Genomic DNA, 26412 nt, shown 5'->3' with positions numbered 1-26412 from the left:
CATTAGTTATCTAAAAATTAATATTGCAAGAATAACTTAGGCATGATTTTACTTAATAAAGCATCTTACCGAGGCTTATAACAGCATAAAAACAATTTCAATAATTCAAGCTAGCAAAATATAATCAACCCAACACAGATTAAATTAAAGTTAGATTGATTAAAATAACCATTTCAACAGCATAAATATTCATAAACAAGTTTGTCAAAACAACAACGAAATTTAAAGAGATAGGGAATAAGAAGCAAATCCGGTGTTTCTCCGTGGCTTGACAGATTTGTCCGTTCTTCGTTCTCCATAGTCCTTGGCTATCAAGGTGGCTTATGAACACTTTAATTTTTGCTGAACAATGGCTGATGAGGACCTCTTTCCCAAGATAAGAAATCGGCACTTGAACATAAGGGAAAATGGGAAGGAAAAATTGAGAGAAAGTGAGAGAGGAGAAGAGAGAATGGGAGTGTGAGGGATGATTTGAATGATCAGCAAGGGGTGGCTTTTATAGCTGATTGTGGCTACTAAAAATAAAAAATTCCATCAGCCAAATAGACCCCCGTTTTCAGGCCACACACATGGCAAATTTGAGAGATCAATTCTGCCAAAAATAAACTAGGGCAAATCCATAAAGCCACATTTTTTGGAGGGGTTTGAATGCAAGGTTGAAAGTTCTTCAAGGGTTTCTTTGCAAGCTTATTTAGTCAGCTAAAATTCTGATTTGGGTCAGCATATGGACGGTTCTGGGCAGCCCAATTGGTGTCTAGTTCGGTTCACTAGATTTGGTTCAACCAATGTGGTTCAACTAGACCTTTTTTTTTCCATAATTAATTAATAATAATTTATTTAGCCCAAGTTAAATTGGGAATAAATTAAAATTAATTATATTATGAATTAACACACATTTTTGGACCATCTTAGGCTGGAAATCAATTTGCCTCGATGCTTCAAATTGCTTCTCGGTTTTATTCTTCGAGCATTGTCTACCGAGCCAATTTTCGCCCTTTGTGCGAATCTGTCGAAAATAGTCAAAATTAATCAAAATTAACTATAAAATTAATTAAAATTCATCATGTTCATATTTTTAACATAATTTAATTATTTTATAATATTTATTTATTTTTCGGCAAGAATTTAACCGAAATAGCATGATTTTAAGTTAAAAATGACATGTAAAAATGCATAAATTTTTGTGTTTCCACACCCCCAAACTTAATTCATTGCTCGTCCCTTGTAATGCACAAATTTGAAAAGAATTTTCTTGGAAATACTTTTTGAAAAACTCCTTCAGAACAACATTCTTCCCAAAATCTTGAAATCAATATACTTATGCTCAAAAACAAGAAATTTGATAATTATGCTACTCAAGTATATATATCATTCAAATTAATCTCAACCATTACTTCAATAGAAAAATTAGACTAAATATTTCTTAATAAAGACATGTTAATCCCTACTAATTTGATTTTAATCCTTTATTCAAAATTAAACTGCAATCATTATGCTTAACTGATGTCTTCATATATTGAACAGAGCAATTTCTCTCCACTAATGTAGGTAACATTGGAACTTTGAATCAATAGGTCTTTAACAAGGTTGCAACATGGCTGGGCTTAGGGGTAGGTAAAAGATAGATAATTTTAGGTTTAAAAAAAACCCTAGACTCAACTTGTATCGGACCTTTCGAAATAATTACCTTCAATACATCAACTTTCACATGCTCTTTAGTGCAATTTACTTTAGGTACATGTGCTTTTTTCGAGTATTTTACGACATGTACTACAATTTTTATAGCATTTCATACTTCTTTGCAACTCCCCCAAACTTATTTTCAAAGAATACTCTGAATAGTAATGAGTCTAGTGTTTGGGACATTTTTAAGATAATTAAGAAAAGTGATGGCTAACTTTGTAAGGGTTCAAATAAAATTAGGCCATAAAGTCTCAAATTTGGGTTTCAAAGGATAAAAATTTCATCATGGTTGGCTTGAAAGGCTCAAATGGTCCAAACAAAAATTGCCGAAATCATTTTCAACGTTCCATGCTTCCTAGGATTTCGCCTCAAGAAACTACTAAGTCAATTCTGAAGACTTAAACTTTCATGCATGCCTAACTTTCCTAAAGAACTAAAATTTTATGGTATGATTTGCATGCTCTATTAGAAATACATTTCATGTCATTATTAAGCTAACATAATAGTTTATTGAAATAATCAAACTTTATTCATACTTAAATTTAGCATACTTAACAAAATTCAAATTTATTTAACAAAAATATATCATATTCATAATTAAAAGAAAAATTTTATTCTGAGTGGAAATAATTTCAATTTTCGGTCCCCCCAACTTAAAATGAACAATGTCCTCATTGTTTAAAGTGAATAGATACTATACACCAGGTAGGATTCTAGAAAAGAGGAGGTGAGTCAATTTGACTGCTTAAGTACCAAGCTCTTCCTAGATCCAATCCTAGACATGTATATACCTATTGCCACACTTTAGTCTTTACTACTTGTCCATATTTACTTTTGATTCCCATCTCTTATTTTATTGTGCAGAAATAAAAAATTCCTAATTGATCCTAATTCTAAGCTAAGTTGATAAAAATTAATATATAAATTATAATAATATAATTATATATTAAACTTTATCAAATTATTAATAATATTAAAGATATTTATTCTAGATGCTTTTTGAAAATATTCACAAAGAAAGGCACCTTATTTTTTAATTATTTACGGAAAGAGCGACTAAATTTTAAAAATAATTCAATTAAATCCTAGACTTAATGAAAATAATGAAAATTTAAAATTGAGTTGTAAATTAAAACTTGGATCAAAATTGACCCTTTTATTTGAAACTAAAAATTTATTTTTCCATTTAGGGGATAATTTCTTGGAAAATTATGTCAAAATAAATTCCTAGGTAAGATTGGAGGGGTCATGGACGGTCCCGCTTAAGTTTCAATGTACTAGACATAATTTATTTAAACATACTTTACCCGAAAATATACCCTAAACCATTTATTCAAAAAAAAATTAAGTATCTGATAAAATGAACGAGATTTTATCCCGTTCAACTTTATCTCCCCAATAATGTTTCAGGCTCTGAGCATTAACTCAGAAATTACCTCCCTTACCTTGGAGTTCAACAACTCTATATGGATAGACTTGGGGAATCATAAATGGACTGGACCAACGTGATTTTAGCTTACCTAGAAAGAACTTCAATCTGGAATTGAACAACAAGACTTGCTGACTTGCTTCAAATTCTCGAACTCAAATGTGGTTGTCATGCCATTTCTTGAGTTGGAACATCCATTTCTTTTATATGAGAACATTAGGAACTCTTCTAACTCATGACATTTTTATATGAGAACATTAGGAACTCTTCTAACTCATTGAGTTGGAACATCCATTTCTTTTTCGCGAGCTTAGGATCCAAATTAAGCAGTTGAAGAGCCCAGTAAGCTTTGTGCTCTAACTCCAATGGTAGATGACAGGCTTTCCTAAAGACCAACTTATAGGGTGACATCCCTAACGGTGTCTTGTATGCTGTTCTGTAAACCCATAAAGCATCATCTAATCTTGTGGACCAATCTCGTCGGTTCGGGCAACTACCTTCTCAAGTATGCCTTTGATCTCCTTATTTGCCAATTCAACTTGCCCATTTGTCTACGGATGGTAAGCTATTGCAACCTTGTGTTTCACTCCGTGCTTGTTTAATAATCATTTTAACCACTTGTTCACAAAGTGGGATCCTTCATCACTAATGATAGCTCTTGGGGTTCCAAACCTTGTGAACACATGCTTTTGCAGAAACTTCATCACAACCTTAGCATTGTTTGTCGAATATGCCTCAGCCTTGACCCACTTAGACATATAGTCTACTGCTACTAGTATGTACTTGTGACCACAAGACGGAGGAAAAGGACCAAGAAAGTCAATACCCCATACATCGAACAACTCTACCTCAATGATGTTTGTTCGAGGCATCTCATTTCTGTTGGTGACATTTCCAACCCTTTGACATTGATCACAGCTCTTCACGTAAGCATATGCATCCTTGAATAGTGTTGGCCAAAAGAATCCTCCTTGCAATACTTTGGTCGCTGTACGTGTACCTCCGAAGTTCTCCCACTTAGAGCTGAGTGACAGTGGTATAAAATCTTCAGTATTTCATCTTCTGCCACGCATCTCCTGATCATCTGATCTGCACACTTTTTAAACACATATGGCTCTTCCCAGAAATAGTACTTTACATCGTGAAGAAACTTTTTCCTTTGTTGACACGTCTTATAATTGGCATCAAACCACTAGCCAAATAGTTAGTAATATCAGTAAACCAAGGGGTATTATGGACATGATTTACCTTCAGGATATGTTCGTCTAGAAACGTCTCCTGAATTGGTATAAGAGGAGAATTCACTTCTTGTGGCTCCAATCTGGACAAGTGATCTGCTACTTGATTTTTGACTTTCTTTCGATCTTAAATTTCTAGATCGAACTCATGAAGTAGAAGTACCCATCAGATCAGCCTCGGCTTAGCGTCTTTCTTTGCAACTAAATACTTAATTACCGAGTAGTCCGTGTAGACAGTCACTTTGGTACCTACCAGATAATATCGAAACTTGTCGAAAGCAAATACAACAGCAAGTAACTCTTTTTTTGTTACCATATGATTCAGTTGAGCTCCTGTTAGGGTTCGACTTGCGTAGTAGATGGGATGAAAAACTTTGTTCCTTCGCGGCCCCAAGACAGCTCCAATTGCGAAGTCACTTGCGTCACACATCAATTCGAATGGCAAATCCCAATCTGGTGTGATGATTATGGGTGCCGTGACCAATCGACTCTTCAAATCGTTGAAGGCTTTTAAGCATTCCTCATCAAACTTGAATATAGAGTCATTCTCAAATAATTTTCATAAGGGTTTAGCAACTTTGGAGAAGTCCTTGATAAATCTTCGATAAAAATTGGCGTGGGCCAAAAAGCTCCTAACACCCTTTACAGATATTAGAGGTGGGAGTTTCTCAATAACGTCTACCGTTGCTTTGTCTACCTCAATCACATGTCTCGTTATCCGATGCCCTAGAACAACGCCTTCTCGTACCATAAAATGGCACTTGTCCTAGTTGAGTATGAGATTCGTTTCTTTACATCGCCTTAGTACCTTAGTTAGATTGGCTAAGGAATCATCGTAAGTATCTTCGAAACTGAAAAATCGTCCACAAAAACTTTCAAATATTTCTCAACCATATCAGTAAAAATAGACATCATACATCTTTGAAATGTAGCAGGTGCATTACATAAACCAAATGGCATGCGTCTAAATGCAAACGTACCGTACGGGCAGGTGAATATCATTTTGTGTTGATCTTCTGGTGCTACTGTAATCTGATTATACCCTGAGTATCCATCGAGAAAACAGTAGTAATCTCGTCCTGCGAGTCTATCCAGCATCTGGTCCAAGAACGGCAAAGGAAAGTGATCTTTCCTAGTCACCTTGTTCAACATTTGGTAATTGATGCAGATTCTCCATCCCGTAACCATTCTAGTCTGTATCAACTAGTTGTTCTCGTTCTCTACGACCATGATACCTTTTTTTTTGTCACGCACTAAATCGGGGTTACCCATGAACTGTCTGAGATGGGATAGATGATACCTGTATCTAACCACTTAATAATCTCTTTTTTTACTATGTTCTTCATGATGGAGTTCAGTCTCCATTGTCCATCGATCGTCCATTTTTTACCATCTTCTAGGATAATCTTGTGCATGCATACAGATGGACTAATATCGCGAATATTGGCTATGGTCCATCCAATGGCCTTCTTGAATTGTTTTAGAATTAGGATAAGTTTCTCTTTTTGCTTAGTAGTCAATTCTGCTAAAACAATCACAGGCAGAGTAAAAGCGTTACCTAAATAAACGTATTTTAAATGAGAAGGTAATACCTTGAGTTCTAATTTAGGTGGCTCCTTGATCGATGCTTTTGGTTGGGAATAGTCCCTCTTTTTTAACTCCAAAGATTCAAAACGGGATTGCAGATTAAATTCCCTTTGATTAGCTTCTAGCAAAGCTAAGTATTCATCATTCTCTTCATCATTTGGAGGATCCAATGTCAAAATTCTTTCCAGTTGGTCCTCAACACAGTTGAGTTCCTTCTCCACTATTAAATCCTCTAAACCGGACACTGCAGAGCAATCATCCATTGTGTCAGGAAATTACATAGACTTAAAGACGTTAAATGTTACCTGATTATCCTGAACACGCATAGTGAGCTCGCCCTTCTGCACATCAATAAGGGTCCTTCCAGTTGCTAGGAACGGCCTTCCTAGGATGATTGGTACTTCTTTGTCTGCTTCAAAATCTAGAATTACAAAGTCAGCAGGAAAGATAAACTTATCTACATGTACCAATACGTCCTCGATTTTTCCTTCTGGATGTGCTAAGGATAGATCTGCTAGTTGAAGCATAATTATAGTTGGTCTAACTTCTCCTATCCCTAACTTCCTAAATATTGACATAGGCATCAAGTTGATACTTGCACCTAATTCACATAATGACTTACCACAATATGTTGCTCCAATGTTGCACAGTATGGTAACACATCCAAGATCCTTCAATTTTGGGGGTAGTTTGTCTTGAAGATATGCACTGCATTCCTTCGTCAGAGGTACCGTCTCAAATTCTCCAGGTCTTCGTTTCTTAGACAAGATATCTTTCATGAACTTGACGTAGTTCTGCATTTGCTCAAGTGCTTCAAACAACGAGATGTTGATGTGAAGTTGCTTGAGTACATCAAGGAACTTTTTGAATTGAATCTCCTGCTTCTGTTTCTGAAGTCTTTGAGGGTAGGGTGGTGGTGGTTTCATTACTGGGACTAATTCCGGTTGATTCGTCTTTGGCGGCAATTCTGCATCTAACGACATTGTTAGTTGACCAGAATTAGCTGGTCCTGAGGTTACTTTGTCGAGTTTTGCAGATCCTGGTTCTGGTGAAACTGGAATTTCAACACTTGGTTGAACTTCTTCTGAATCTTGAGCGTCAGCTAGCTCCTTTTCAACTTCGACAGTGTTGGGCTCTACTGTCTTTCCGCTATTTAATGTCAACGCTTTACAATGTTCCTTCCCAAAATTTCTCAGATTCTCCGTGTCACTAGGTAGAGCACCTTGTGGTCAGTTCCTGAGTTCAGTAGCAAGCTGGCCCACATGATTCTCCAAATTCCTTAGAGTGGCGTCGTTTTTCACCATGTATGCCTTCAATAGATTCTTTAAGCTATTGGATGGTTCTGCTTGAGTTGGTTTCTAAACTTGTTGGGGGAAACTAGGCGGCTGAGTTTGTTTAGGTTGGACGTAAGAGTTACTGGTTCCAGCCCCTTGGTTTCTCTAAGAAAAATTTGGGTTATTTCGCCATGATAAGTTATAAAAGTTGGATTGCAGTCCTTGCCTCCCTCGGTTTTGGTTTTGGTTTTGGTTACCCATGTAATATACGGATTCGGGGTTCGATGGACATTCTTCAAACAAATGTCCTTCCCCACAATACACACAGGCTATATTCTCAAATTGGTTAGGTGGTTGGGCTGCAAAATGGTTAGACCCATTAGTGGTAAGATTCTTAAGCATTGAGGTTATTGAAGATACCTGAGATGTGAGTGGAGTGAGAGCATCCACTTCATGTATTCCAGCGACTCGTCTTCTTGACGCTACTCGATTGGTTGGCCATTGATAATTGTTGCTGGCAATCCTCTTAATAATTTCGTAAGCCTCATTATAAGACTTAGAAAGGAGAACACCATTAGCAGAGGCGTCCACTACCATCCTCGTGTGAGTGTTGATACCATTATAGAGTGTCTCAAGTTGAATGCAATGTGGGATTCCATGATGAGGGCACTTTCGTAATAACTCTTCGTACCTTTCTCATGCTTCATACAGGGACACATCATCCATTTGTTGGAAGGTAGTGATCTCATTCCTCAACTTGGCATTCTTGCTCGGCGAGAAATACTTCATGAGGAATATCTCGGCTAACTCTTGCCATGTAAAAATGGAGTTCGGTGGCAATGAGTTCAACCAGGCACGAGCTTTCTCCCTTAGCAAATATGGGAACAGCTTCAGTCGTCATGCATCTTCGGGTACTCCGGCTAACTTGAAAGAATCGCTTACTTCCATAAATAGTCTTAAGTGAAGATGAGGATCTTTAGTAGGCATTCCACTGAATTGGCCCATAGTCTGAAGCATCTGGAACATGACTGGCTTCAGCTCGAATTGTTGTGCCTCGATTTTGGGTCTCCTAATACCCGGATTAAGATCGTTAAATACTGGCACGGCATACTGTCGTAAAGCTCTATCCCTATCATCAGTAATAAGGATAGGATTCTAAGCAAGGTTTGCTCCGTTTCCTTGATTCATATTTTGAAAGTTTATCTCTTCGGTCCTTCTCTGGTTCGCTTGTCTTCTTCGCTGTCGAAAGGTTCGTTCTATTTCAAAGTCCATAGGGAGTAAGTTGATAATCTGGTCAATACTCATAAACACCTGAAATAATCACAAAAAGATTAAGTAAGTAAAGATTTAAACAGGAAAATCAATAAAACAAAAGTAAAAATGATTCACAAATAATGACTTTTTTTTAAAACAGTCCCCGGCAACGGCGCCAAAAACTGGGAACGACGAAAATGTAGAAGTGTACACAATCGCAACAAGTAATAAAGTGACAAGTAAATGTCAAGTTATCGTACCCACAAGGACTGTAAAAAGGAATATTTATGAAATTAATGTTAAAACACTTTGATGATGGAAAATATTTTGGTTTAAAGATGATTAAAAACTAATGGTTAAAAACTAAGTAAAAAAAATTAAAAATAAAAAGGTTCTAATGCACGATTTCAAATAAGGTTTAATCAAGATGATATAATCGTGTTGGATTAATTACATTCCTTTAACTTAGAATTATTAAACTTATGTTTATACTGCTACGAACAAGTTCACGGCAACTCGGTAATTTGCTAACTACTGCTCATACATACTTATTAAATTAATCAATCTCTTGAACATTTTTCAATGTCAATCCAAGCGATTAATCAATCTTCACAAGCATATAAAAGATCAAGTGAGGTAACAGAGTATTTCTACCTTGAAACAATTTAATCACAATAATCTTGCAAGTCATATGTATCGCCAAATACAATGCTAAATTAACTTTAGATACCTTAAAAGAATAAACATGCACTGATTAAGTATTGTGTCGGTTAATTACAATTTCAATACGATTTAATAATTAATTCATTAGTTATCTAAAAATTAAAATTTCAAGAATAACTTAGGCATGATTTTACTTAATCAAGTATCTTCTCGAGGCCTATAACAGCACAAACACAATTTTAATAATTCAAGCAAGCAAAATATAATCAACCCAACACGGATTAAATGCAAGCTAGATTGATTAAAATAACCATTTCAATAGCATAAATATTCATAAACATGTTTGTCAAAACAACAACGAAATTTAAAGAGATAGGGAATAAGAAGCAAATCTGGTGTTTCTCCGTGGCTTGACTGATTTCTCCGCTCTTCGTTCTCCGTTGTCCTCGGCTATCAAAGTGGCTTATGAACACTTTAATTTCTGCTCAACAATGGATGACGAGGACCTCTGTTCCAAGAGAAGAAATTGGCATTTGAACATAAGGGAAAATTGGAAGGAAAAGTTGAGAGAAAGTGAGAGAGGAGAAGAGAGAATGAGAGTGTGAGGGATGGTTTGAACGATCAGCAAGGGGTGGCTTTTATAGCTGATTGTGGCTGCTAAAAATAGAAAATTCCATCAGCCAAAGAGACCCCCCTTGGCCGGCCACACACATGGCAAAGTTGAGAGATTCAACTTTGCTAAAAATATACTATGGCAAATCCATAAAGCCATATTTTTGGAGGGGTTTGAATGCAAGGTTGAAAGTTCTTCAAGGGCTTCTTTGCAAGCTTATTTAGTCAGCTAAAATGCTGATTTGGGTCAGCATATGGACAGTTCTGGGCAGCCCAATTGGTGGCTAGTTCGGTTCACTAGATTCGGTTCAACCAATGCGGTTCAACTAGACCCTTTTTTTCCATAATTAATTAATAATAATTTATTTAGCCCAAATTAAATTGGGAATAAATTAAAATTAATTATATTATGAATTAACACACATTTTTGAACCATCTTAGGCTGGAAATCAATTTTCCTCGATGCTTCAAATTGCTTCTCGATTTTATTCTTCGAGCATTGTCTGCCGAGCCAATTTTCGCCCTTTGTGCGAATCTGTCGAAAATAGTCAAAATTAATCAAAATTAACTATAAAATTAATTAAAATTCATCATGTTCATATTTTTAACATAATTTAATTATTTTATAATATTTAATTATTTTTCGACAAGAATTTAACCTAAATAGCATGATTTTGAGTTAAAAGGGCATGTAAAAACACATAAATTTTCGTGTTTCTAAACATGCCAACAAATAAAACAAGTTATGTGTCTGACGTAATGATAGAAGGAGTCGATATTTTCCTTGACACGTAAACATTCACTTCAAAAACTCTGGTCAACACATTCAATGCTGAGGAGCCTTAGATTTTGACACTAAAACTGGAGTCAACAAATAAGACTGTTAGCAATGTCTCTCTCTATCTCGTCATACATTAAAGATGTCATGATAATGTGCTAAAATAATAATAAGCATATTGTCATAAAAGCTTAACAACAATGTATTTCAAATGTTTAAAGCGGGGCAGAAAGCATAGATAAATGCTAGAATACTGTCAATGTACTATATTTTTACTATAATTTTATAATATCATAACATCACCAAAACGGTAACATGAGTTTCAAATGGAGATAATTGTCACCTGTCTACTCACATCACCTAAAGGTATCACTCTAACCTTATTTTATCTTAGATTTGTTTCTCACAAATGGATTCATGGATGGTAATTGCCTAATTAATATTTCTGTTGCACCATAAGGCGTACGAGTGGTCCGATAGTGGTATCATCCTTCCACTAGCACAACATAAATCTTGATAGATTACATTTAATATAGAAACTTGCATGAAATCATAAATGATTGAAAAATGACAAATGGTTGACTAGATTTACTCATTGAAGTACCATGTGCTTCTTAATTTAATAATAAGTTTGATTTAAGGTTAATTTAATCACATTGAATATTTATTTAATAAAATAAATAATGATTCTAAAATGAAGTATTAGGTGCTTTCTTAGCTTAATGATTAGTTTGATTTAGAGTTAATTTAGTCACTTTGAATATTTATTTAATAGAATAAATAATGATTCTAAAATGAAGCTAAATTTAGAGATCATGCCTTGTACTTTTTTATAATGAAATAAGATTAAATTAAACTAAGTTGCACAAGCATTTTAATATGGTAAAATCGTCATGAATTTAACTAGATTAACATAGGACTTGTGTCTAGGGGTGAGCATTCGATCGAATCGAATCGAATCGAATCGAAAATTTTCGAGTTAATCGAGTTTTCGAATCTCATTTTATCATCCTAACTTTATTTGAAGTTTTCTCGAATCGAGTCGAGTGAGATGGAATTCGAATCGAATCGAATCGAATATATTTGTTCGAGTTAAATTTTAAAAATAATTTTGGGTCCTTGTAACCATTGTCACCCATCGTAATAAAATTTGTCCACCTTAATCAATTTTTTATTAACTTTCATCACCTCATAATTTATTTATTAATTTTTATATATCTTGGTTAGCTTATTTGTTTGCTTAGTTGTTTCAATTATCTTGGATTCTTGTCACTATGTATTTTGGAATTAAAATATATTAAATATAAAAATATGATTTTTAAAAATTTATTTTAAAAATAAAATTTGAAATTGATACCAATATAAAATTTTAACACGAATATTTTATGGCATAATTAAGAATTCAATTTTAATATAAATATTCAATATGACTAAACAATTCAATAATATAAATAATATAAAATGTGAAATTTAATTTAATAATATAAATAGTAGATATAAATAAAATTATTACTATTTATGTTTAGTGATTTTTGGATAATTTTGATTTTTATTTGAGAGTAAAGGGTGAGAAGTAAAAGTTTAGGGGAAAATAAAAGTTTTGGGGAATAAAAGTTTGAGGGAAAGTAAATAGGGGAGTAAAATTTTGGAGGAAAATATAAAAAAAATTGGAGGGGGAGGGTTTGGGGTAGATGGGAGGTGGGATGGGAAGAGAATAAAAGTTTTAGGGAAAAGTGGGAGGAGTAAAATTTTGGGGAAAATAAAAAGTTTTGAGGGTTTTGAGAGTAAAATTTTGAAAAAAAATGAATGGAAGAGTAAAATTTTGGTGGGAAATGGATTTTGGGTAGATTGGGGGTTGGGAGGAGGGAGTAAAAGTTTTGGGGAAAAGTGGGAAGGAGTAAAAGTTTTGAGGAAAAGTAAAAAGTTTGGGAGTTTAGGTAAAACGTAAAATATTATAGTTTGATATTGAATTATTCAATTATTCGAGTTATTCAATTGAAAACTCAACTCGATTCGAACTCGAATTGAAAAAAATTGAGTTGATTCAATAACTCGATTAACTCGAATAACTCGATTCGTTTAACTCGAAATTCGAATTTTTTTTCGATTTTTTCGAGTCGAATCGAATTTTGCTCACCCCTACTTGTGTCAATCATTTAATGGGATATTTAATTTTATTTTCTTAATTAAAATTAGTTAAGAGTCAAAAATACATACGTGGGTCTTAAGATGACCCAATAAGGGTCAAAGGGAGGTCGTCCTTATTGAAGGAAAGGTGTTTATCACCCAAACAAAGGCAAGCAATGTGTCAAACGTAAAAGTCTTTGTTGGACTGGGATTGCTGTCCACCTCTTTAATTCAACCTTGAAATCTTTGTTTTATTGGTAATTACAAATTATTAAAGCTCAAAATGGCTCTATATTAATATCCAATATTAGATGAAGAGAAAGAGTTGATGAAAAGAGAGAGAATTTGCTTGTAATAATTTTTTTTAATAATTTTTTGAGTAAGTATTTGTGTTTGTGTTTGGAATAGTGCCCCTTAATCGTGCAATCTATAAATTTGAGAATAGTGGAAAAGATCTAAATGGTTGAAAGAAAATTGAAGTTATGTAAAAAATTTGAAACAAATACCATAAGCTTCTATAAGGTCAACTTTGACTACACTTTTCAAGATCTTTTGACCAACTTTTTGTATCATTTTAGGGTCCAATCCTATATATTTGAGACAAATTTTAAATTGCCTAATTTTGAGGTTTATAATTTAATATATGGTTATTTTCATCAATTAGTGAAGCTCTGTACGATAAGTTTGAGATTAATCATAGAAATTCATATAGCTAACTTTGACAAGACTTTCCACGACCTTCTAACCACTTTTTTATGCGATTCTTGCTCCAAATAGTAGGTCTTCAAGTTGATTTCTTAATGATTTTTGAATCACCTGATCTTGAGTTCTACAACATGAGATATGATGTTTTCGTAAATCAGTGTAGTTTCTTGCGAGTTGTTTAGGATTAATCATATATCAACTTCTCCAAATTCTGAATTTGGATCAAGACACATCTAGGTACTAGATTATCAAAAAATATATTTATAGTTTTGTACTAAATTAATTGCAAGTTGTAACAGCCCGATTCCGGGTCTAGTCGGAATAGTGGTTTCGGGACCACAAATCTGACGAGGGAAAATATGGTTATTCTTATATTTTTATGGTCTATAATTTCACGGAAAAATTTCGTAAAAATTTTGTTCGAAAATTTCGACGTTTGGGCACTCAACTTAGTCAAAAGGACTAAATTGTAAAGAGTGCAAAAGTTGAGTTTTACATGTTAGAAATGTCTAATTGTTATGAAATTATAAATTGGGGGTCCTTATATGGTAATTAAACCATTAGTTAATTGATGGAAAAAAATAGACATAAGAAATGGGTGAAATAGATTTTTTTAAATGGGGGCATTTTAGTCATTTAGTAATAAAAATAATTAAAAAGGGAAAAAGATGGCAAAATGTGCTCATCTTTTTCATGGTGAACGAAATCAGCAAGGGGGAAGCCATAGTTAGGGTTTTTAAGCTTCCAAGCTCAATAGTAAGTGATTCCAAGCCCCGTTTTTAATGTTCTTTACGTTTTTGGAGTCCCGGTAACTTAATTTAGCTTATTCTATCAATAATTCGTGTTAGGGTTCATATTTGGAAAAATACCCATAGGTGAAATGTGTTTATTTTGCTGTTTTATTGTGGAATATGAAGCTAGAAATTATGTTAAACAACTTTTGCTAAGCGATTTTAAACGAAAACGAGTAAATTGACATAACCGGTAAAAATAGTTAATGTTCAAAAGTATGTGTTAGAGTGGGAATTGGATGTTGCTATAAGGTAAAAATGCTCAGCATGTCATAAAACATAAGAATAAGAGATGAAATTTAATTTCCGAGCTTAGGGACGAAAATGTAAATATGCAAAAGTTTGGGGGCAAAATTGTAATTTTTCAAAAAGTTGGGTGGAGGATTATTTTAATAAATGTGAACCTTAAATACGTTAATTTTGCTATTATAGATCAAGAAAGATGGGAAGACTACCTCAAACGAGGAAAAGAAAAGATAGTGGAGTAAATTGCAAAATTGCGATATTTTGCACCGAGGTAAGTAAACATGTGATTTAATGCATTATTTGGATATTGTTCAATATATGTTGAGATTTAATTGAATATAGAATAAATGGTTGGCAAGATTCTAAAAATGTTGTTGGATTGGGAAAAGTGTACGGTGTTGCAAAACATGTTTTTGGTTGAACACTCGGAATAGGCCGAAGCATATTGAATATAGAGGGGTTGCTAAGTGCTGATTCCCCTATTCATCGGTGGTTGCTAAGTGCTGATCCCACCGTATTTTAAATGTGAAAGGGGGTTGCTAAGTGCTGATTTCCCCGAGGGGTTGCTAAGTGCTGATTCCCCTATTCATTGGTGGTTGCTAAGTGCTGATCCCACCGTATTTTAAATGTGAAAGGGGGTTGTTAAGTGTTGATTCCCTCGAGGGGTTGCTAAGTGCTGATTCCCCTATTCATTGGTGGTTGCTAAGTGCTGATCTCACCGTATTTTAAATGTGAAAGGGGGTTGCTAAGTGCTGATTCCCCCGAGGGGTTGCTAAGTGCTGATTCCCCTATTCATTGGTGGTTGCTAAGTGCTGATTCCACCGCATCTGAAATGTGAAGGGGGTTGCTAAGTGCTGATTCCCCCAAGGGGTTGATGTGTGCCCGATTCATTGGTGGTTGCTAACTGCGGAATCCACTGATAACGGTTAACATTCCGAGTGTTCAATGAGTAAATTGGGAAGGTGAATATTCATATATGTGGTGGACAAGTTTATGGGAGGAATAGTGGGTTTGATACTTAATCAAGCCATGTATAAGATGGGAGGAAAATCAAAAATACAAAAAGAGACAATTTGAATGCAAAACTGTTTTGAATGGCAGCAGTTGGGAAACTTTGAAAAATCGTCATAAATGGTGGAAAATGAATTAGAGGTTGAATAATATATGAAATTGAATTTGAATGAGTCTATTTTTATATGAAAGAAATAGAGAAAGAAAAAGAGTTGTATATTTCGATATATTTGAATTTTACTCAGACAGGGCTGGATTGATTTCGAAATCCCCTGTTCCAAATTTGGAAAATCACCAAAAATTGTACAAAAATAATTATGGCTTGAAATTTATATTCCTAGATTCTTTATTGAGTTTATTTTTAATATAAATAAACAAGAACATTTTTTGAAATTTTTACAGAGAGTTATGTGAATTTTAGTAAGGGGAGGTCAGGACTGTCGGGCAGTGAAACAGGGGAAAATTTAAAGAATAAACTGTACTAATTGGCCCAACCAAAAATTCTAAAAATTTTATGGTGGAAAGGTATATGAATCTAGTTTTGGGGAAAATTCACGGAATTCAATTTGTAGCCCTGTAGCTCCAGATAAAAATAAATTAGTGACCATGATGCAGAAAAACAGTTTGCTGGAAATTGAACAACAATATATTTAATTGTGATTAAAATTGTTTTATGGTGGAATTATGTGAGAAATTTATTTAATTGTCATATGTTTACTTACTAAGCTATATGCTTATTCATTTTCATTTTCCCTTTGATTATAGTGATAACTATCAATCCGGAACGTGGACGGAGTCAGACAATCATCCACACTATCATCATCGTTTGGGTATTTTGCAACTAGTATTCCGGAAATATGGCATGTATAGACGACTTTATGTATTATGGCGAAACTATGTATATATATATATATATATTATGGTTTGGTTTAAATTGTGGTGTTACTAATGGTTAAATTGTGTATGATTATACAACTGATCTTGGTTGAAATATTGAATTGTGTTTGAAAATTTGCAGGAGGTTTAAGTAAAAATAAGTAGAAATGCTTTGTCAATTTTTTAAAATTTAGTAATGCCTCATACTGCTTACATTAAGGAATACGGGTAAGGGGTGTTACATTTTAGTGGTATCAGAGCTACAGTTTAGTCAGTTTTCGGACCAATAAAATATGTGTGAAAGTCAGTCTATACATGCCATAAATATATTGTGATAGTGTGATGATTTCTGACAATTTAAAATTTTGTTGTATATAGTAAATGGACCCTGACCGAAGTGTGGCAGATGATGTTGAAAGTAACGCGCTGGCTCCCGCAGAAGGGACCGCGCATGAAGAGAGTAGACATGAGACACATGGACAGGATGAGGCTCGGGAAGCCTTCCTCCGGATGATGAGTGATTGGTATACAGAATTGTCCGTGTAAATCCGAATGTTCCACCTCCTCCACCCCCTCCTATTCCTCAACTGGTCCCCGTAGCTCCACGAAGTGCTAAATTGGTGAGATCAAGTAAACCACCCGTTGATAGAATTTGAAAGCATGGGGCTAAAGATTTCAGGGCTAATGTTGATGATGATCCGGACAAAGCCGAGTTTTGGCTTGAAAATACTATCCGGGTATTTGATGAATTATCTTGTACTCCTGAGGAATGTTTGAAATGTGCTGTGTCTTTATTGAAGGATTCGGCATACCGTTGGTGGAAAACATTAATATCGGTGGATCCAAAAGAAAGAGTTACTTGGGACTTCTTCCAAGAAGAATTCAGAAAGAAATATGTAAGCCAGCGGTTTATTGATCAAAAACTTAAAGAGTTTCTCGGATTGAAACATGGCCAAATGTCAGTAGTAGAATATGAACGGGAGTTTGTACGGCTTAGCAAATATGGCCAGGAATGTGTACCTACAGAGGCTATTATGTGTAAAAGATTTGAAGAAGGGCTAAACGAAGATATCAGATTGCATGTTGGGGTTTTAGAGTTAAAAGAATTTGTGGTATTAGTTGATCGGGCCTGCAAGGCTGAAGAGCTGAGTAGAGAAAAGAGAAGAGCGGATATGGAAGCTCGAGATGTAAGAAAAAGGTCAATGGGCAGGACATTTCAATCCCAACCGAAGAGGTTTAAAAGGATGGATTCACGATCAACTGGTTCAGTTGGGTATTCACGCAGAGACCGAGGAAGGTCATATTCCGGAGGTAAAACTCGAGCTACCTCAGTGGCAAGTGTGGGCAATGTAGGAAACACCAGACCTGAATGTCAACAGTGTGGCAGACGACATACTGGTGAGTGTTGGGGATTTAAACGAGCTTGTTTCAGGTGTGGTTCTCAAGAGCATTATGTAAAAGATTTCCCTGAAAGAATAGAGGAAGAAAAATTAGAAAGAACTGGATCGGGTGATATTGTCAGTAGAGGCAGACCACCGAGAAATGTGGGGAGCAAAGCCAGTGGTAAAAGTGTGGTAAAAGATGCAGCTGGAAGATCAGAAACTAGAGCGCCTGCCAGGACTTATGCCATACGCACTCGAGAGGATGCCTCATCTCCCGACGTGATTACTGGTACATTTTCTCTTCATGATATTGATGTTATTGCTTTGATTGACCCTGGCTCTACTCATTCATATGTATGCGTGAATTTGGTATCTAGTAACAAAGTGCCTGTTGAAAACACTGAATTTGTAGTTAAAGTATCAAATCCTTTAGGCAAATGTGTCTTAGTCGATAAGGTTTGCAAGAATTGTCCCCTGATGATTCAAGGTCACTGTTTCCCGGCTAATTTGATGTTGTTACCATTTGATGAGTTTGATGTTATTTTGGGGATGGATTGGTTGATATTGCATGATGCCAAGGTAAATTGTAGACAAAAATCCTTGAATTAAAGTGTGAAAACGGTGAAATTCTCCGGGTTGAAACAGAGGAGCCGAATAAATTGCCTATGGTGATTTCGCACATGTCTGCTCAGAAATACTTGAGAAAAGGATGTGAAGCTTATCTTGCTTATGTGCTGAATACTAATATAACTGGGTCGAAGCTTGAATCAGTGCCGGTAGTCTGTGAATTTCCAGACGTATTTCCAGAGGAATTGCCTGGGTTACCTCCGATTAGAGAAGTTGAATTTGCTATTGATTTGTTACCTGGTACTACACCGATTTCTATTGCACCGTATCGGATGGCTCCGACTGAGTTGAAAGAATTAAAAGCTCAGTTACAAGAGTTGACAGATAAAGGGTTTGTGAGACCGAGTTTTTCTCCTTGGGGTGCTCCTGTGTTATTTGTGAAAAAGAAGGACGGCTCTATGAGACTTTGTATTGACTATTGTCAGCTCAATAAGGTGACTATAAAGAACAAGTATCCTTTGCCGAGAATTGATGATTTGTTTGACCAATTAAAAGGGGCAACAGTGTTTTCCAAGATCGATCTGAGGTCTGGTTACTATCAGTTGAGAGTTAAAGAGTCTGATGTGCCGAAAACCGCTTTTAGAACGAGGTATGGACACTATGAATTTCTGGTAATGCCTTTTGGGTTGACTAATGCTCCGGCTATTTTTATGGACTTGATGAACCGAATTTTCCGGCCGTACTTGGATAAGTTCGTGGTGATGTTCATAGATGATATTTTAATCTATTCTCGGGATGAATCTGAGCATGCAGAACATTTGAGAACTGTATTGCAGATTCTGAGAGAAAAGAAATTGTATGCTAAATTTAGCAAAAGTGAGTTTTGGCTTCGTGAGGTTGGATTTTTGGGACATATAGTTTCAAGTGAAGGTATTCGGGTTGATCCAAGCAAAATTTCAGCAATTGTTGATTGGGAGCCACCAAAGAATGTGACCGAGGTTAGAAGCTTTCTGGGCTTAGCTGGGTATTACAGACGCTTTGTCAAGGGATTTTCGATGATTGCTTCTCCTATGACTAAGTTACTACAGAAGAATGTCAAATTTGAATGGACCGATAAATGTCAGCAAAGTTTCGAGAAATTGAAGGCATTGTTGACTGAGGCGCCAGTGCTGGTGCAACCTGAATCCGGTAAAGAGTTTGTAATTTACAGTGATGCATCGTTGAATGGTCTTGGGTGTGTGTTAATGCAAGAGGGCAAAGTAATAGCTTATGCTTCAAGACAGCTGAAACCGCATGAGAAGAATTATCCGACGCATGATTTAGAATTGGCTGCTATTGTTTTTGCTTTAAAAATTTGGCGCCATTATTTGTATGGTAAAAAGTGCCGAATCTTCACTGATCATAAGAGTTTGAAGTATTTGATGAGCCAAAAAGACTTGAATTTGCGGCAACGAAGATGGCTCGAGCTAATTAAAGACTATGAGCTAGTGATTAATTATCACCCAGGGAAAGCTAATGTGGTTGCTGATGCCTTGAGCAGAAAATCTTTATTTGCTTTGAGAGCTATGAGTACAAGATTAACTTTATCTGATGATGGTTCAATTTTGGCTGAATTGAGAGTTAGACCGTTATTTCTTCAAAGATCGGGAAGCTCAAAAGAATGACAATAAATTGCAAGCGGAAAGAGCTCGATGTAAGCGAGCGTTGATTGATTTTCAAATTGGTTCAAATGATCACTTTGATGTTCGGGACGTAATATGTGTACCGAGAAATGATGAGCTAATTCGGACCATTTTATGTGAGGCACACAGTGGTGATTTATCAGTCCATCCAGGTAGTGTGAAAATGTATAATGATTTGAAGAAGTTGTATTGGTGGCCGGGCATGAAAAAGGATATCTCGGAATTTGTATCGAAGTGTTTAATTTGTCAACAAGTGAAAGCTGAGCATCAAGTACCATCGGGTTTACTTCAGCCGATAATGATTCCAGAATGGAAGTGGGATAGTATCACGATGGATTTTGGGACAGGGTTGCCTTTAACTCCAAAGAAGAAAGACGCTATTTGGGTAATTGTTGATAGATTGACAAAATCAGCCCATTTTATTCCGATACGCATTGATTACTCACTTGACAGGTTGGCAGAGTTATATATTGCTGAAATAGTAAGATTACACGGGGTGCCTAAATCTATTATATCAGATAGAGATCCGAGGTTCACTTCGAGGTTTTGGATAAAGTTACAGGAAGCCTTGGGTACGAAGTTGAAATTTAGTACTGCGTCCCATCCGCAAACTAACGGGCAATCAGAAAGAGTGATCCAAGTTCTTGAAGACATGCTCCGGTGTTGTATTCTAGAATTTGAAGGCAGTTGGGAGCAATATCTACCATTGGTTGAATTTGCTTACAACAATAGTTATCAGTCAAGTATACGAATGGCACCGTATGAATCATTATATGGGCGTAAGTGTAGAACTCCTTTATATTAGACTGAGCTCGGTGAGAACCGGATTCATGGAGTCGACTTGGTGAAAGAAACTGAAGAAAAGGTGAAAATAATCCGTGACTGCTTAAAGGCTGCTTCAGATCGGCAAAAGTCGTATGCAGATTTAAAGAGGAAAGAAATTGAGTTTCAAGTAGGTGATAAAGTGTTCTTGAAAGTATCTCCATGGAAGAAGATTCTGAGATTTGGTCGTAAAGGCAAATTGAGTCCACATTTTATTGGACCATATGAAGTTATTGAAAGAGTTGGCCCTGTAGCTTATCGGTTAGCTTTACCGCCGGAGTTGGAAAGGATACATAATGTATTTCATGTATCGATGTTGTGACGTTATCATTCGGATCCTTCACATATAGTTTCTCCTACAGAGATTGAAGTTCGACCGGATATGACTTATGAGGAGGAACCGATAAAGATTCTGTCTCGAGAGGTCAAACAGTTAAGGAATAAAGATGTAGCCTTAGTAAAAGTGTTGTGGCAAAAACATGGAATGGAAGAGGCTACGTGGGAACCGGAGGAAGTTATGAGGAAACAGTACCCAAACCTCTTTTCCGGTAAGATTTTCGGGGACGAAAATCCCTAAGGGGGGAGAGTTGTATGACCGATTCCTAGGTCTAGTCGGAATAGTGGTTTCGGGACCACAAATCTGACGAGGGAAAATATGGTTATTCTTATATTTTTATGGTCTATAATTTCACGAAAAAATTTCGTAAAAATTTCGTTCGAAAATTTTGACGTTTGGGCACTCAACTTAGTCAAAAGGACTAAATTGTAAAGAGTGCAAAATTTGAGTTTTACATGTTAGAAATGTCTAATTGTTATATTTGGAAAAATACCCATAGGTAATGTGTTTATTTTGTTGTTTTATGGTGGAATATGAAGCTAGAAATTATGTTAAACAACTTTTGCTAAGCGATTTTAAACGAAAACGGGTAAATTGACATAATGGGTAAAAATAGTTAATGTTCAAAAGTATGTGTTAGAGTGGGAATTGGATGTTGCTATAGAAGGGAAAAATGCTCAGCATGTCATAAAACATAAGAATAAGAGATGAAATTTAATTTCCGAGCTTAGGGATGAAAATGTAAATATGCAAAAGTTTGGGGGCAAAATTGTAATTTTTAAAAAAGTTGGGTGGAGGATTATTTTAATAAATGTGAACCTTAAATACGTTAATTTTGCTATTATAGATCAAGAAAGACGGGAAGACTACCTCAAACGAGGAAAAGAAAAGATAGTGGAGTAAATTGCAAAATTACGATATTTTGCACCGAGGTAAGTAAACATGTGATTTAATTCATTATTTGGATATTGTTCAATATATGTTGAGATTTAATTGAATATAGAATAAATGGTTGGCAAGATTCTAAAAATGTTGTTGGATTGGGAAAGGTGTACGGTGTTGCAAAACACGTTTTTGGTTGAACACTCGGAATAGGCCAGAGCATATTGAATATAGAGGGGTTGCTAAGTGCTGATTCCCCTATTCATCGGTGGTTGCTAAGTGCTGATCCCACCGTATTTTAAATGTGAAAGGGGGTTGCTAAGTGCTGATTTCCCCGAGGGGTTGCTAAGTGCTGATTCCCCTATTCATTGGTGGTTACTAAGTGCTGATCCCACCGTATTTTAAATGTGAAAGGGGGTTGCTAAGTGCTGATTCCCCCGAGGGGTTGCTAAGTGTTGATTCCCCTATTCATTGGTGGTTGCTAAGTGCTGATCCCACCTTATTTTAAATGTGAAAGGGGTTGCTAAGTCTGATTCCCCAGGGTTGCTAAGTCTTGATTCCCTATTCATTGGTGGTTGCTAAGTCTGATTCCATCGCATCCGAAATGTGAAGGGGTTGCTAAGTGTTGATTCCCCAAGGGGTTCTTGTGTCTTGATTCCCGATTCATTGGTGGTTGCTAATCATGAATCCACCGATAACGGTTAACATTCCGAGTGTTCAACGAGTAAATTGGGACGGTGAATATTCATATATGTGGTGGACAAGTTTATGGGAGGAATAGTGGGTTTGATACTTAATCAAGCCATGTATAAGATGTGAGGAAAATCAAAAATACAAAAAGAGACAATTTGAATGCAAAACTGTTTTGAATGGCAGCAGTTGGGAAACTTTGAAAAATAGCCATAAATGGTGGAAAATGAATTAGAGGATGAATAGTATATGAAATTAAAATTGAATGAGTCTATTTTTATATGAAAGAAATAGAGCAAGCAAAAGAGTTGTATATTTCGAGATATTTGAATTTTACTGAGACAGGGCTGGATTGATTTCGAAATCCCCTGTTCCAACTTTGGAAAATCACCAAAAATTGTACAAAAATAATTATGGCTTGAAATTTATATTCCTGGATTCCTTATTGAGTTTATTTTTAATAGAAAGAGACGAGAACATTTTTTGAATTTTTTACAGAGAGTTATGTGAATTTTAGTAAGGGGAGGTCAGGACTGTCGTCAGTGAAACAGGGGAAAATTTAAAGAATAAACTGTACTAATTGGCCCAACCAAAAATTCTAAAAATTTTATGGTGGAAAGGTATATGAATCTAGTTTTGGGGAAAATTCACGGAATTCAATTTGGAGCCCTGTAGCTCCAGATAAAAATAAATTGGTGACCATGATGTAGAAAAACAGTTTGCTGGAAATTGAACAACAATAGATTTAATTGTGATTAAAATTGTTTTATGGTGGAATTATGTGAGAAATTTATTTAATTGTCATATGTTTACTTACTGAGCTATAAGCTTATTCGTTTTCATTTTCCCTTTGATTATAGTGATATCTATCAATCCGGAATGTGGACGGAGTCAGACAATAATCCACACTATCATCATCGTTTGGGTATTTTGCAACTAGTATTCCGGAAATATGGCATGTATAGACGACTTTATGTATTATGGCGAAACTATGTATATATATATTATGGTTTGGTTTAAATTGTGGTGTTACTAATGGTTAAATTGTGTATGATTATACAACTGATCTTGGTTGAAATATTGAATTGTGTTTGAAAATTTGCAGGAGGTTTAAGTAAAAATAAGCAGAAATGCTGTCGAATTTTTTTAAAATTTAGTAATGCCTCATACTGTGTTCTGTTAAGGAATACGGGTAAGGGGTGTTACACAAATAAACTTCTCTAACCCCTTTCTCTTATAAAAAATATATTTATAGTTTTTAACTAAATCTGGCAATTAGGCATGTCAGGTTGGTTTTGGGTCAAGTCAATTTGGATAAAGGCAATTCAAGTTTTAAAATTTTTGAATTATTTTAGGTTGAATAATTTTTGGTTAGGTCATTTTGGGTTTAGGTAAGTTGTAAGTTCAAGCCATTTTTGGCTTGATCACTTTAGGTTTAAGTCATTTTGAGTTTGGATAATTTCGGGTTTGAGGGTTGGGTTTTCGAGTCTAGCCATTTCATGTTATGGTCCTTTCATGTTCAATCGTTCGAGTTTAATTTAACACTCGAATTATTTTGAATCAGATCTTTTTAGATCCAAGTTATTTATATATATATTACTTTTTTTCCCTAATTTAACAATTAAAGACGTTAAGGTTTAATTTCTTAATTTCAAACTAAAATTAGATCGATGTTAATTGATTTAAATTTGTTATAAAATCAAGGGTTAATATATATTATCTCTAAATTTGTCCATTTGTACCTAATTGGTACCTAAACTTGTATTCTATTAATCAAGTTGGTAGATCTATACTAAGGGTGAGTTTGGATGGGCGGTGCGTTAACCAGCGGTTAGTGTAAAAACAGCGGTGGCAGTGAGATTAGATACTGTAGCGATAATGTAACGTGAGGCAAAAAGTAAACTAAACGTACCGCACCGCATCCAATCTCCCATCCAAACTCACCCTAATACCGTTAATTTGTGCTCAATTTAATTCATTCAATGAAATAAATTAATTTTCTTAAATAATTCATATCAACATTTTTAAATTTTTTTAAATTAAATCATCAAAACTTAAAATCAGTAATTAAAGTTATATTTTTAACCATCTATGTTTCTATCCACTAATAACTTGCTAAATTTAATTTTCACGTGTTTCTATTAATGAAAAAAAAATGATAAAAAATGGAATTCCAATCTTTAAGCTGAAAGCAAAGTATTATATTGGTGGATAAACACCCACCATAAAAGAAAAAGTCAAAGGCCTTCCACACGTGGGACTGCAAAAGAACAAAAAAATGCACTCCATTTGATTCTCCACAAACGTCCCTTACATGTCTCCCGAACTAAAGCTTCGCACACCTTGTCTTTCACCGAAAACCTCCCTAACATGTGTTTCTCATTTACCCTCATTCCATTCCCATTACTTCCTTCTTAAAACCTTCCTCTAAGTACTATTCCCTTTCTCCTTCAACCTCTCAACCATGGCTGAGCTTCGTCCAATCCACCAGAGATCTAGTGTCACCTCTTTCCTACGCAAAATCAAAGCCCATACCCCCGACTCCGCTCAACTTCTCGGCCTCTTGGCTCTCTTCATTTTCGCTTCTATCCTTATAATCCTCACTGGCCTTACCGTCACCGCCACCATTCTTGGTTTCATATTTTTTATGCCATTGATCTTGGTTTCTAGCCCCGTATGGTTCCCAGTTGGCACCGTGCTTTTTGTTACCATTGCTGGCTTCTTATCAGCATGCAGCTTTGGAGCTGTTGCCGTGGCGGGGTTGTCTTGGACGTACCGTTACTTCAATGGCATGCTCCCAGCAGGGTCCGATAAGGTTGCCAATGTGCGGAGACGAATATATAACACGAACACCTATGTGAAGCACTATGCTATGGAATATGGTGTGAAGATGATCGCGTAAATAGTTTGTACAACAATCAAATTAAATGATTAATTTACCAGATAACAAGATTACATATTTGAAAATTGTTTATTGCTACAGGAATAAATTCTTTTTTTTTTTTTACAGAAATACAGGAATAAATTCTTAAACAATATAGAGTTAAATTCAATGTGTTGTATAGAGAAACTAATTTCTCTCTTTCTTTTCTTTCCTTTCCTCTTTTTTTTCCAATTATGGCTGAATGAATAGTTTTCGTTCTTATTTTCATGTTTCTACAATTTTTTTTGGACAAGACACATTAAATGTTAGAAATATTGATTTATTGTGTTTTAAATTGATGTAAAAAAAAAAGAAAAAAAGAAAAAGAGGTTGATGGTAAAGGAAAGTTTGAAGGTAGGTAGGAATTAAAGATTCTCTGGTGGGGGTTAAAAGTAACCTTTTGAATAATTATTAAAATCATTAAATTACAAAAAGCAACGACGAATTCTCTCGGTGATCTTGCTGATGGTGGTTCGGTTTCCGTCTGTGATCGGAACACTAAGAAGGTACGGTTCAAGGATCGGAATTCGGATTTGGACTCAGAAATGGCGAATGGTGTTAACCCAACACCGACTCTCTCTTGGAAAGAGATGCTTCTGGGAAAGGGATCTCATGACCAACAAGGAGAGAAAGGAGGGGCCTTTTTCAGGAATGGATGATGACTTTTTTCTTTTAGACGGTGATATCAAAAGATCATCAGTTAATGGTATTCCATCGATCGAGTTCTCGGACAGGGTTAGCCAAATCTTAATCAAGAACATGGCTACCTCGGTGGTGCTTAAACTACTGGGGAGAAATATAGGATTCGCGGCGCTTCAAAATCGGATCTATGGTATCTAGAAACTGTCCATGC

General features: G+C 35.4%; 1 protein-coding gene and 1 non-coding gene across 2 annotated transcripts; both read left to right on the top strand.

The window, feature by feature from the left end:
- The first annotated feature begins 7863 nt into the window (after positions 1-7863).
- Positions 7864-7970, top strand: LOC128032891 (small nucleolar RNA R71). The gene has a single exon (XR_008189231.1). It is a non-coding gene; the product is annotated as a small nucleolar RNA R71 (small nucleolar RNA).
- A 16918-nt stretch (positions 7971-24888) lies between these two features.
- LOC105798707 (oleosin) lies at positions 24889-25615 on the top strand. Its single transcript, XM_052620578.1, has one exon. The coding sequence runs from the start codon at positions 25101-25103 to the stop codon at positions 25536-25538; it is 438 nt and encodes a 145-aa protein (XP_052476538.1). The 5' UTR covers positions 24889-25100; the 3' UTR covers positions 25539-25615.
- The last annotated feature ends 797 nt before the right edge of the window (positions 25616-26412 follow it).

Source organism: Gossypium raimondii, chromosome 9, assembly GCF_025698545.1.
Source record: "Gossypium raimondii isolate GPD5lz chromosome 9, ASM2569854v1, whole genome shotgun sequence".
Taxonomy (NCBI): domain Eukaryota; kingdom Viridiplantae; phylum Streptophyta; class Magnoliopsida; order Malvales; family Malvaceae; genus Gossypium; species Gossypium raimondii.
Note: the sequence above shows the minus strand (reverse complement) of the source record. Positions and strands in the feature narration are given on the sequence as shown.